General features: G+C 32.8%; 1 protein-coding gene across 1 annotated transcript in view; it reads left to right on the top strand.

Moving 5' to 3' along the window:
• Positions 1-13489, top strand: part of LOC106459460 (spectrin beta chain, non-erythrocytic 1-like) — a 179713-nt gene that overhangs the window by 162867 nt on the left and 3357 nt on the right. Inside the window, exons 68-73 of the mRNA XM_022385955.1 lie at positions 1181-1363; positions 7060-7182; positions 7759-8884; positions 9144-9293; positions 10523-10657; positions 12894-12949. Of these exons, the coding sequence (XP_022241663.1) occupies positions 1181-1363; positions 7060-7182; positions 7759-8884; positions 9144-9293; positions 10523-10657; positions 12894-12949 (1773 nt within the window). The remainder of the gene's footprint in view (positions 1-1180; positions 1364-7059; positions 7183-7758; positions 8885-9143; positions 9294-10522; positions 10658-12893; positions 12950-13489) is intronic.

Here is a 13489-nt window from a genome sequence, read left to right as displayed (position 1 = left end):
GCATCATCTTGTTTCATACTTAACAGTGAGAATAGTAGGATTAGGGAACACAAGTATAAATTTTGGCAGGGTAGGAGTCATCTTCAGCTAAGACAGTTTTATTTTTCTAACAGGGTGTTAGGCCGAATGTGTTGCCTTCAGATGTTGTGGAGGCAGTAAATTTAAGTGAGTTTAAGAGAATGTTTGATAAGTATATGAATGATAAGGGCTGGCTTTAAGATTTTTTATTTATTTACTTATTAATACTTTTAGTTTAGTTTAGAGGACGGAACAGCCGAGATGTTAAAGATCAATCAAGTTGAAAGTGATTATATGTATAAAATGAAACATTCTGATTAACAACAAAACAACTTGAAAATCTGAAATGAAATGAACTATTTTGAGTGTTTTTTTGAAAGCAGTCTCTGAATAAGAATTTTGAAGTTTCACAATGTAAGAAATAATAGTGTGTATTAAATTATGTGACTTTTGGAAAGCCAAAACTTGATGCTATTTAGTAAGTTTTTACTAAGATTTATGCGATTTAAGTATTTTCATTGTGAGAAAGTTTTTTTGGATTCCTCCACAGTGGGAATGTTTTTTTTTTTCATTATTATCTAAAGAATGCATCCCAAAGAATATCTTAACCTGGTAAATGAAATCACTTTTTCATTATAAATTCTACACTTCTGATTGCCAATTGCTATATTCAAAGTATTAGTAATATATTAGGATCAGTGTAGTAATTAAATGGATTAACTTAAAGGGAACAGTCAAGTGTTATTCAAAAGGACGAAGTTAACTATGGTAAAAGTATGTAAAAATTACAAAAAATTAACTGGGAGTTTAAGATTTCTAATGTTTGTTTGTTTGAAGTTAAGCACAAAGCTACACAATAGGCTATCTGTGCTTTGCCCACAATGGATATCGAAACCCGGTTTCTAGCATTGTAAGTTTGCAGACATACCACTGTGTCACTGGGGGGGGGGTGATTTCTAGTGTGTTGTCTCTGTATTTTGTGTGTTCTCCAGATTGTCATAATTAGGATTTCGCCATACAATTATTCAAGCCTTTAAAAAAGTTCATTTTTTGGACTATGTCTAACATATTTTAATGATTATCACATATTTCAAATGTATTTGTGCTACTGAAGGGTATTAATAAAAGATGAAAATGATTGTGACTGGTATCTCTTTTTCAGAAATTTGTTCTTAATGCTGAGCAACTTGAGTTGTGGCTGCAAAGCAGAGAACCAGTTCTACGTGACAATCAGTTTGGAGATTCCATAGCTGGGGTGGAAGAGTTAATTCGTAAACATGATGATTTTGAGAAAACCATAGAGGCTCAAGAGGAAAAGTTTGCAACTCTTAAAAGGGTTACTTTGGTATGTACTGGTATTTATTATTTTTTCATGCTTATGATTGTTTTTTTATTCTTTAAGAGAGAAAAGTGCTCTTTGATAGAAAATTTCTTAAAGATAATCAGGATTCTCCTTTTAATTTTGAAAACGTATCTTTCAATGAAAAAAATTAATGGTCATAAGTTGAATACTTTGTCTATTTCCCTATATTTATTCTTTACATTAAATAACTGAAATAAAGTATTTTGTAGTACCCATAGTTTGGCGTTGATTAAATGATCTAGGCATTTTGTGTAATTTCTACTATTTATTGATTGCCATTGTTTTAGCTGTTTGTGTAACTTAGAATGATAACAATCTGACCTTTCTTCACTTAGTTAGTGACAAACCAAAAATATATATATATGCTTGAAAACACTGTAATTATTTTCTTGTTTTGTGATATCATTTTTGGATTGTACAGTAGTCAACATTTGCTAGGGATCATGTTTTTTCATAATAGGTACACTAATGTTAATAAAGGTCAGTTCTAAAAAAAGACAGCTTGAAAGTCCATTATCTGGATACTGTCTGCCAAGTGCAAACTTTCTGCCTGGATCCTGGCATTGTTTTCTGACCATACCCCCAAATTGAAAGTTCATACAGTGAAATTTTGAGGTTCTTAATTTGAGATCACTGATCATTGCTTGGTAAAATTGGTCTGATTGAGATTATGCAGTGCAGAAAATGCCTCATTTAGGTCAAAGGCATCATCTTTCTCCTGCAGAACTTAACAGGGTTGTTGAGATTCTGCAGGGAGGCATGACTCAACATAGGGTTGTTGCTGCTCTTGGCATATCCTGCAGTGTGATGTCCAGGGCCTGGAACAGGTTCAGACAGTTTGGCAGAGTCAATAGGAGACATGGTGGAAGAAGGAGAAGACTAACAATTCCACAACAAGACTGCTACTTGACCATCCAGTGTGCAGATGCCTTCACAAAGCTCAGTTGAGGGCTAGAAGTCCTGCTGTTCATGTTCCTTTAAGTCAACAGCACAGGCAGGCATGACTGCAGTGGGCTAGAGAAAACAGGAGGTGGATTGCACAACAATGGAGAGCTGTAGTCTTCACTGACGAATCCCACTACTGTGTGGACTTTCTTGACAGATGCAGGAGACTTTGGAGATGCCCTGGTGAGTGCAATTTGCCTCAGAATGTCATCGAACATGATCGCGTTGGTGAAGGCTCAGTCATGGTGTGGGGAGGCATCTCAATTGCAGGCCATACTGACCTTGTAATCATACAAAATGGAAGTCTCACAGAACTAAGATACAGAGATGAGATCCTTGCACCTATTGTTTGTCCATATGCAGGTGCAACATGGCCAGACTTCCTGTTTTTGGATAACAATGTGTGACAACACTGTGCAAGGGCAGTGACTGCCTTCCTAGAAGGTGAAGAAATTCCCAGGATGGAGTGGCCAGCTAGGTCTCCTGACCTCAACCCAATATAACACATCTGGGAGCAGCTACAGACAAATCTACAAGCTCGTCAAGCCTCACCAAGAATGCTCCAGGACCTGGAAGCTGCCCTTATTAAAGAATGGCAACAGATTTCACAATAACGTTTGGCTAATCTGATCATAAGCATGCACAGACATTGTGCAGCAGTCATTAATGCTTGAGGTGGTCACACAGACTACTGAAATCATCTTAACTGTGAATTGGATATTTCTTTCAATGACTGTTGATTTTTAAATTTTTCTTGTTAACACTGTACCACAGGGTGCATCAGTTTCTCAGGCTCTATTATCCAAGTTAAATGTTACAGAATCTAATAAAGTGTAAAAATGACTTATCCAGGTGTTTTCTTCCTAAAATGTTCAATCTATACATACCATTGTGGCAGTTGTTTGACATAAATGCAAAACAAACATGCTCTCCTGCAAATGTTGACTACTGTATATAAAGAATGGAATAAAATAATATACTATTTTTTGTGTGCAATGTATACACATATACAGACACATATTTAAATAATTCTCAATTATAAGCTAGGCCTCCAGTGAAGCAAACAGTTAGGTTAAAAATTAAAAAGTGCTTTCTAAGTACCATAAAATTATTAACTTAGTCACAGTGCAGGTTCAATCCTCTGCATGGTTAAGTAGAAATCAGTAACATTTGATCATATCACTATTATCCTTATTTTTGAGTCATTTAAACAGCAAAAATATTTGAAATTTTCCCATAATATTGATGACTAAAATATTGGATATTCAACTAGTATTGTTCATGATATTGAAATAATACACTCTGCATTTCTTTTGCATCACTTGTTTGTGTAGATTGTGACAATAAAACCAGCACTTTCTTTGATAAAAATGTTTCTTCTTGTATAAGCTATAACAAACTACCATTATTCTCTCTAATAGCAAGTTTCTTCCTATATAGACAGCCAGTAACAACAACATAAGCACTCTCCTCAGTAACATCTTATCTCTCAACATAAACAGTAACAATAAAAATCACTTTTTTAAATCAGGTGGATTTTCCTCTGAAATACTGAGTTGCTTTCATACTTTTGACAATTGTGTGATTCAAAGTTCAGGATTTCCTTGACACAGTACAAAGCATACATCAATTTATTTATAATTCTCCACTTTCCCACCTTCCATGAAATTTAATATGCATGTGTCATGTAAACTTACATAAGTTTTGCTTTCCCTTTGCAAGCCAGATTTTCTTGTTGACAGTCATGCTGATAACTTCACTCACTGTGAATTCTGATTTAAGCATTAACTACTGCAGGAAATGTTTCTACCTATATTGGAATTTCTATAATTCCTTTAATTCATGTAGTCTATCTCTAGTATGCAGGGAAATCCTGTGGCAACATTTTCAATTTTTATTGATCATCATATTCAGTTGTTCAAGCTTATTATCTGCTGGTAAACTTGATGGGTTTCACATTTCTGTGGATGCTCATTTACAGAATACTCGCCTTTTTCCTCATGTTCAATTTTTGCAGAGTAGAATTTGTTAGCTAGTTCTGTTTCTGAAAAAAATTTTCTGATGTAATTTCTATCTTTTTTTTTCCTCTCTCAGGTATGTTCTGTTTTAAACCTTGAACTAATTTTAATTTCTCTTAGGTCTAATGGTGCATATGTCATCTTAGATAATTTTTGGATAATTGCTGACATTTTTAGAAATGAAATAAAAGTTAATAACTTTTTAGTGGGAGCATCTTTTTCTACTCACCTTACTTCTCAAATTTCTCGCCATCAGTTCAATATAATTTCGGGTGGGAGAGGGGCCTTCTAGTTTGATCAGTTGTCAGTTTTTTGCCCTACTTGTTATGATTTGTCTCATGTTGAGACTTTCATTTTCAGAGTAATTATCATTTATCAGCAGCTGTCATTCTCCTAATTTCATTAGACAGATTTTAAACCTTGCTCTTTTCTTAGCTGCAGCTCTTACTCTTCAACAATTATATATGATGTTGTAAGCCTTGGAGTTTTGGGTTCATACTCTTATGTCTTCCATACATACTGCCAAAGACATCCTATCTGGTTTGGGGATGATAGCTTCACTTCACAAAGCCAATTGAAACCTCCAGTGTAATATCACTTCTCAGTTACATCTATATCCAGACTTAATATCTCAGTGAATTTCCTGGCATTCTTGATTACCTTCAATTTTAGCTCAATCAAGAGTTTAATACTCTAGGTTCCCTCTTTTTTCTACCTCATACAGATCTGCACCTCTTTACAGATCCTTCTCTTAAGAGCTGGGGTACTATCTTGGAGGGAACATAATCTTTTGGATCTTTAGGTAGTTCAGTATGCTTTTCAAGAGCTTCTGCCCTTTGTATACCACAACTGTGTTTTAGTTCATGTAAATCCTATATTGGTGGCATATATCAACAATTGGGGAAGAACTTGATTTTTCAGTCTTTATTTCTCCACGCCCATTTGAGGTCATAACATGTGAGTTATTCTCTATTAAATGTTTATTTACTGTTTGAGCCAACACCCATGTTAACAGTTACACTGGTGTGTTGGGTCAATGAACCATTTGATTAAAAAAAATAGTATCTATTTTCATAGGAGATACTATGTTTATACAATGTATTACAACTAGGATTTTAACAAGTTCTTACCTACCCTATATTTGTCCTTATCACGTATGCATAATTTACAGTCTCTCCTTCTCTTAGAAGTTTCTGTATATACATATATACAAATTTTTCCAACCAGAATTATTGCATGTTATTAAATCTCTACGTTTATCCCAGACACAATTCCACCTTCTGTATTGTTACTCCATGAAAGGGTAATGCCCTCTAGAAATGGACAGAGGATATCATCTAGTAGCCGATAATGCCTAGGCAGGTACCTTTCCCCTGTCTTTGCAAAGTCCTTCTGTGACATGAGAGATATCTAAGGCAAGACTCTTATATCTTATATCTTATAAAGACAAACAGAAGGAAAGCATTCTTCTCAGTAGGGTACCTCTTTGCCCTCGACACACTTTAGTTCATACAAAAACAGGGTCAGATAGGGTAGTAATGTGATTACCTGTGGGGTCAATAATGGGAATGCAGGTGGTGGCATAAACATGTAGGAGAAATATTATGTCTCACTCCTGTAGTGCAAATTCTCAGGATAGTAACGGACATACTCTTGAGGCTTTAACCATATCCAAACAGTGAGAAATGAAACTGGCCAAAGAATGGGGTTCACCAACTTAAAGACAATGAAATAGGAACAACAAAATAAATAGAAAAACAAAATGTAGATATTCCCCATCCTGGTTGGTCCATTCTTTATATAATATGGTCCTCTCTACTCCTTCTCTGTTGAATTCAGTTCTTTAAATATACCTTTTGTGGATTCTACTTTGACTCTGCTTGACTGCATCTTTAGTGGTCTTGGTTTCTTACCTTTCTACTTAATAACCTTTATTTTTTTACCTAATCTTAACTCACACCGGTTCCCTACTCCTTTTCAGTTTGGATATTCTAGCCCTCAGTACTTCAGAGGTAAGTCTACCTGATATAGGTTTTTATATTTGTTGCATTAAAATGAACTTCAAGCAGGTATTTACCTCTGAAGTACATTCCCACCCACCCACCTCCTTATTACTGGGCAATATGTAGTTTTACATCACACTGCAACTGAGACACATGAATTATGGCAGGAAAACAGAGTTTATGTAAGATCTCCTTATGCATGTGTAATATGTCATGTGAAAAGTGGAAAAGTTAAGAATTCTGGGTAATTTGACATATACTCTGCATTGCATCAAGAACTTTCAGAACTTTGAGTTACATAGTTAAAGACAACCAGTGTTTCAGAGGTAAGTACTTGATTAGAATTAATTTCAATCCTAATAATAAAAAAATCAGTAATATGCTATTTCTGGTGCAGATGATACACTGTCCCCCTTTTTATTGAATCATTTGTGCTCCTGATATATCACATTGACATTATACTGTATAATTTCAAAAGAACTGAACAAATGCAACTACATTTTGCAACATATATTAAGAAAGGTATAACAGTTGTTCTTAGAACTGCCAGTTGACTTAATAATGGATATATCCCAGTTAGGTAAGTTATAGTGATTTAAATTTTGCGTAAGAGTAAATATATCATTGTGTTTTATTTACTTTGAAGAAAATAACTTAACTGCAACTGTTCAGAGATATTTTTATTGTATAAAAATTGGATTAACTTTATTAGCTGGAAGAAGCATTCCATAAACAACAGCAGGAAGAAGAAGTGTACAAGAAGGAAGAAGCCCAGAGACGAGAACAAGAAAGAGTAGATGCTATGAAACGAAAGGAACAAAAAAGAATTCTTGATGTAAGCATCCAGAAAATCTGGTGAATCACCTTTTGGTTACACTTTGAAGACAGAATTACCGGTCTTTGTGGATGTTTTTTATACATGTGTATTTAAAACATTAGCTCCCAAGGATAAAAAAAGTCTAGTAAATAGTAATAACAGAAATCTAATATAATTTTTTTTTGGTACAGATGTAAGAAATATATTAGTACATTTGAATAGTTCACATAAAGGCGAGAAATGTTTAAATATATTCATAAGTGTGTGTACTTAATGAGATTCTTCACTGTGATGCTGGTGCTTAAAAACATCCAGTTATGTATTTTAAGGACTTTGTTTTGAGTCAGTTATTGTTTTACTGACTCGTCTATCCCCATTTGTGAAATTACTCTATGGTTATTTGATTCAGTTATAGCAAAAGTATTCTGTAAATAGTTTTTAATCACCTTACAGAATGTTGCTTGTTATATTGTTGCTCAGATATAATCTTCTGTTGAACTCTTTAACAAAATTTTGTTCTGCTCTAAATCATATGCTTAATCCATTTTAGTACTCAACAATACAATATTATGACTAATTCTGAAAATTCTACAGGAACGAAGAAAGGAAGATGAAAGGCGAAGGACCCAAGAAATTGTTTTCAAGCGACAAAATGAGGATTATGACACAGAAAATGAAGCACAAGATCAGTTGCCTCCATTTGGCTCATCTCCTCGAATGCCAGAAATACGTATGTCTGGAGCACTCTACCGACCAGCCAGTCAACGATCATTAGATGGAGATAAGGCCAGTCCAGTGAAACGAGTGGAAAGCATGAGGGTTGAATGTCTAACACCAAAAAGACCTGATACGTTTTCTCCTTTGAAACGATCAGAAAGTGTGAAATTAGATGAAAGGCAGAAGAAAGCCAAGCGAACACCAAGTTTCAACACCAGAAGAAGAACACCCAGTTTCCGTCAGCAGCGTAGGGTAGATGACTTGCTTCCAGTGGAAATGGAAGGGTTTTTAGAAAGAAAACAAGAGTTACAAAGTGGTGGAAAGAGAGCCACTATACGCTCTTGGAAGACCTACTATACTGTTCTTTGTGGCCAGCTTCTCTGCTTTTTCAAAGGTAAAGATGCCTTCATTGAGAACAATGCCTCATCTCCACCACTAGTAGTAGCACATGCTAAGTGTTCTAAGGCTACTGATTATACAAAGAAAAAACATGTATTCAGACTTCAACTGTCTGATGGTTCAGAATATCTTTTCATGGCACATATGGAGAACGAAATGCATGATTGGCTAGAAAAGTTATCATTTCATGCATCTCTTCCACCAAGTATGCAGCTGATGAGCTATGAAACTTACAAGAATTCCAACCTTTCCTCAGCTGTGGATCAAAAAAACCTTGAAGATGGAAGTCCTTTACTTTCACAAAAGTCAGATAACAGTTCATACACCCAACAGTATCCATCTAGCCCAGAATCAACTCCTGAACAACATCAACGTGTGATTCGTAATACTGTGAGTCAACCTGAACTTCAGAATAAACAACTGACAGTTCCCCCTCCATATGGTGATGCAGTTCAGAAAAGAGAAAAAGTTAAACCTCCTGTACCACCTCGAACAACAACATCAAGGCCAGTTTCAGAACCTCCACAGCTATATGGCCCTGATGAAAAAATCTCTGTTAAAAGTCGTATCCAGATATTCCAAGAACATGCAGAATATTCTAATGGTAAACAGTTTTTTTTTTGCAAGTACCTTGATTTAAGTGATTATTTGTGCTACTAGAGAGAAAATCAAGCAAAATTAATTTATGTTGTAAAGTTTATAGATTCAACTATAAATGTAAAAACTGTTTAATTTTTAATCAGACCTCACATTTGTTTGTTACAATTTCACTTGAGAATGGAAGATTTGTTTTTAAAAAAATCATTATCATTAGTTTGAGTTGTTGTTTTTATTTCATAAAATTAACTTGGAATAATTTCCAGTTTCACAAATCCAAGACCAGTCATCACCATCCTTCACAACATTTGCTGTCAGTGGACACTCACATCACCAAGGTCAGAATGGAATAGTATCATCATCAGGAGAAGCTAACCTCTCTGTTTTGGGAAACCAAGATAGTTACAGTACTAATGGTATTTTGTTAAGTTTAAACATTAGTAGTGGTAACAAATAATGTGTAGTTGTAGCTAAAGCAGTAAACTGCAGCACTAGTATTTGATTAAAAAGTGAGATTATTTCCAAGTTAATTAATGATACTACATAGGCTCAAAAAAGTTTTAACCTTCACATAATATCAGTTATTAACTATTTAAACCCATAGTTTTTGCTCATTGTGCCAGAATTATGTTCATGATGTACTAATAATTATCACCATACCTTATAAAATTTCTGATATATTCATAAAAGGTGAATAATAACATGGTTTGGATTAGTTTTCAGCCAAAGAGACATAAATGTTATCAGATGCTGTCACCATCTGATGGGTGAATCAGAATTTTCAACCAGATGCTGGCAGCATCAACTCGGGTTTAAAGAGTTAAAAGAATCAATTCAAAGATTGCATAATTTGTAATGACTTTACAATTCAAATCAAAATTAGAAAGACAGAGTGGACAGAAAAATTTAATTATGTATTTATCAAACTTATGTATTTTGTATATGTTTTTTATATGTTAACTTGGTTTATCTAATCACTGAAAACATTAAATACTATTGCCTAATAAATTCAGATGTTTGTAAGTTGTAGGTTTATTTCAGAATTAACTGTGTAGAATATACATTTATAAATATTCATCTTTGAGATTTTCAAGTATCACCTTCTTAAGAAATATTTAGTCCCAACATTTGTAAACAGCCCTATAAGTATTTTGCATACTTGGATTATGGCTGATATTTTGTGTATTCTGTTACGTTTTCCACAAATGTTGAAATCATGAAATACCAGCCCTGAACAGTTCTTTCATTGCAATCAGTGTGCTTCTTGTGCTTGGATGGGAACTTTGTACAAATAGCAACAGTACTGAGTATGATAGTGGGAAAATTATTATTATTATGAGTCATTGTCTCTTTGGTTATACATTTTTAAAATGATTGTAAGATTTTGACTAGATTGAGTAGAAGAAAATATATGACTAAGTAATTTTAGAGAAAGTAAAATTGAGTTAAATAAGAACAAATATTTTACAACGAAATTAGTAACAAAACATTAACTAAAAAATAAAAAGTGTCCAAGAATATCAAAACATGTTCTTCATATTGTATAGAATGGCAGTCTGTTGTACTTCCATTCTATTGTTTGGGTTTACTATCTTTGTGCATTAAACATAGCTGCATTTTACCCATTTTTATACTTGCTCTCTAGATACTCCAATGTTGCCTTCCACAATACCTCCTCCCTTGCCCAACAACCCCCCACCACGACCAGCAATAAAGCAGGCCAGAGCTGAATCTGATGATGACTTCCGAGGGGGCTCTGACAGTGATTTGGACTGGCAAGGTGAATTTTAATTTCTAGCCATAAGATCCTATCATGCTGTCATGATGTATATTATTGGAATTAAGATCAATACATTGTATTTGTTGAGCTTTACTATGTCCTTTGTGTAATAATTTTCAAAGGGAAGGATTAAATGCATGTTAGTTTGTTTTATTCTGAGTAGAGCTTCCATTAAGTTTTTGAGAATGGAAATATTGGAATTACAGATTAAAGTAGAGTAGTTACTAACATGCTTAAAGAGTGTCATTATCCTTGATACTTTGGTAGTGAGACAAGGACTGCCTACACAGTATTGTTTTACAAAAGAATCAGTGTACTGTGTGTGTATATATATATATATATATATATTAAAGGTGTGGCAATACATAGGTATGATATGAGTGTCGTATCGTGAAGCTTTGATACAATTGTATCGATACATCATCTGATACGATGCAATATGATTTATGTATCTTCACGAAATTTGACAACTTTCAGTAAGCATTATAAATCTTTTGTACAGAAAAAATCAGAGTTTCTAATAAAGTATTTTTTACTAAAAATTTATGATTCAATAATGGAAGATGAGTAATGAGTTCTACATGTTGTCTTCATTTCTTTTATCAAAAACATTACAAAATAAATAGACAGATATTAACCTTTTTTTTATTTTACTTGCCAGCTGTCATTTAGTTGATCAAACCTGAGAATTTGAAAAAAGCACTGTAAAGTGGGAAGTATTAAAATAAGACAATGTTAGTAATATAGATAATAAATTACAGACAAGACTGTCAAACTTTGTAACAAAACATTGGTAAAACTTCTGTATTTAGATACATAGTGTATCGTGGCATCAATATCTAGATACGTATCATATTGACTAATATTATGAGATATGCACCCCTAATATATGTACATATTTATATATGAAGTTTTTGAATGGAGTTTTTTTTAATATTTTATAAATATATATATTCAATGCAAACAAAAATTCAACTATAATGGAGACAAGATTTTAAGTTTCTAGAATGTATTCTCAAATAAGTATATTTCTTGAATGGAATGTCACAAGTACTATGTGTTTACATGTAGAATGAGTTCACCAAAGTGAGAAATATGAGCTTGAACATTTGGAAACATAAGTTAACAACAGAATCAATCTTAACAAGAACAAGGAAAGACTTCATAATGTTGTTTAACGGAATGTGGTTTAGTTGTTAAACTTTGTACTACTTAAACTAAATTTCCAACTTTTTGTTTTTGTTTAATAGTCCTGAGTTTTAATACTGCCCCTTTAAGGTTTTATGCAAAACAAATAGGAGTGAAAAAAATATATATATATGTAACACGTACTGTGTCCAACTTTTGGAATTAAAATGTGTGCTGCTTATCTTGTTAAACTAGCATCAGTAGTTATCACACTTTTTTGTGTGATGTCACCTTTTAAGAACACAGGAAGTCTTGTGTAACATTAACACTTCTTGTACATATAGCTGTTATTATTAAACAAGTCTCATATACTTTGTTTTTTTTTTATTGGGAACTTCACCTGTTTGAAAATGTGTTATGCTAACTTAAAAGCATGCCTTTCTTGATTACTCTTAAGCTTTGTTAGGTCAGAGTTTTGCTCCATGACGACTTTGTTCAAGTATCTGTAATTAGTTGCTCTTATCTACAAAATGTAAATTTAGCAGATTTCTTTAAATGCTATAGTCAGTTTTTTAATCCCTCAGTTTGTGTTTTTGATGCAAACAAAATGTCATCTTTTGGAGTAGGGAACCTTTCAAAAAAAGAGGAAAACAAAGTCATACCAGTTAAAATATGTTCTTGTATATTTAAATTTTTTGTTACATTTGATGATACTTTTAAAACCAACTCATTATTTTGTAAACAAAAATGTTTGTCAGATTTCAGATAACTAATAAGAAGAGAACAAATTATGACATTCAATAATAATTTGTTAAATATATGAAGAATTTTTAAAATTTGACTTTTTTACTTAGTTAAATTTAGAAATATAATGAAAGTATCTTTGAAAACCTCTCTCAGAAAAGTTATGATTGTACATAATATAAATGATAATACATATAAGGACTCAATATACCTGCATAATGAGAATGTACAAATTGTACATTAAGATTTATTTTAGCAGTTAAGTTTATTTTTTATTAATATTTTCCAGATATAAATAATTTAAACAAATAAATTATGTTTAAACTACTATTAATATTTCTTTTTTTTGGTGTGTTTTTCATAGGTTACCGTAGAGATGATAGATTTACTAGTGAAGTGGATGGTGTTTCTTACTGGCAGGTAAACACAAAGTGCAGATTTAGTAGTTATTCCTGAGTTGTATTTTCAATGGAATAGAAATAACCAAATAAATTACCCTATAAAAACTCCTCTGTATTAAAAGAGTTGAATCATGAAAGTTAATTTTTTAAACAGTTGGAGATCATTCATAATGTATAACCTAAATTCTTTACTTAACACGTTCACTGTTGAGGATGCACATGTGTGTGTGTTTAGTATTTGTTAGAGTGTTCTTTCAACACACATGCATTGTAAATAAAAAAATGTAAAGATTACATATTTTAGATTTGTTATTGCTATTATTTAAATTAAAAACACAATAATATTGCAATAAAACTCTTATTAGCACTTGCCATAGATGATGCCAAACAGTTAACGTGTTAAACACTATCATAAACTGTAGAATATTGGATGAAATCTTACAACTTACTGAAGATATAAACATATTTTTACTGATGGATTAAATTTTTTAGAGAGAGAGAAAATAGAAGAAAAAAAAGGAAGGTCACACTGTTGGGTTATGTGTTTTAGTGTTTTGAT

Source organism: Limulus polyphemus, unplaced genomic scaffold, assembly GCF_000517525.1.
Source record: "Limulus polyphemus unplaced genomic scaffold, Limulus_polyphemus-2.1.2 Scaffold612, whole genome shotgun sequence".
NCBI classification, from domain to species: domain Eukaryota; kingdom Metazoa; phylum Arthropoda; class Merostomata; order Xiphosura; family Limulidae; genus Limulus; species Limulus polyphemus.
This window is presented reverse-complemented; position numbering and strand designations above follow the sequence as displayed.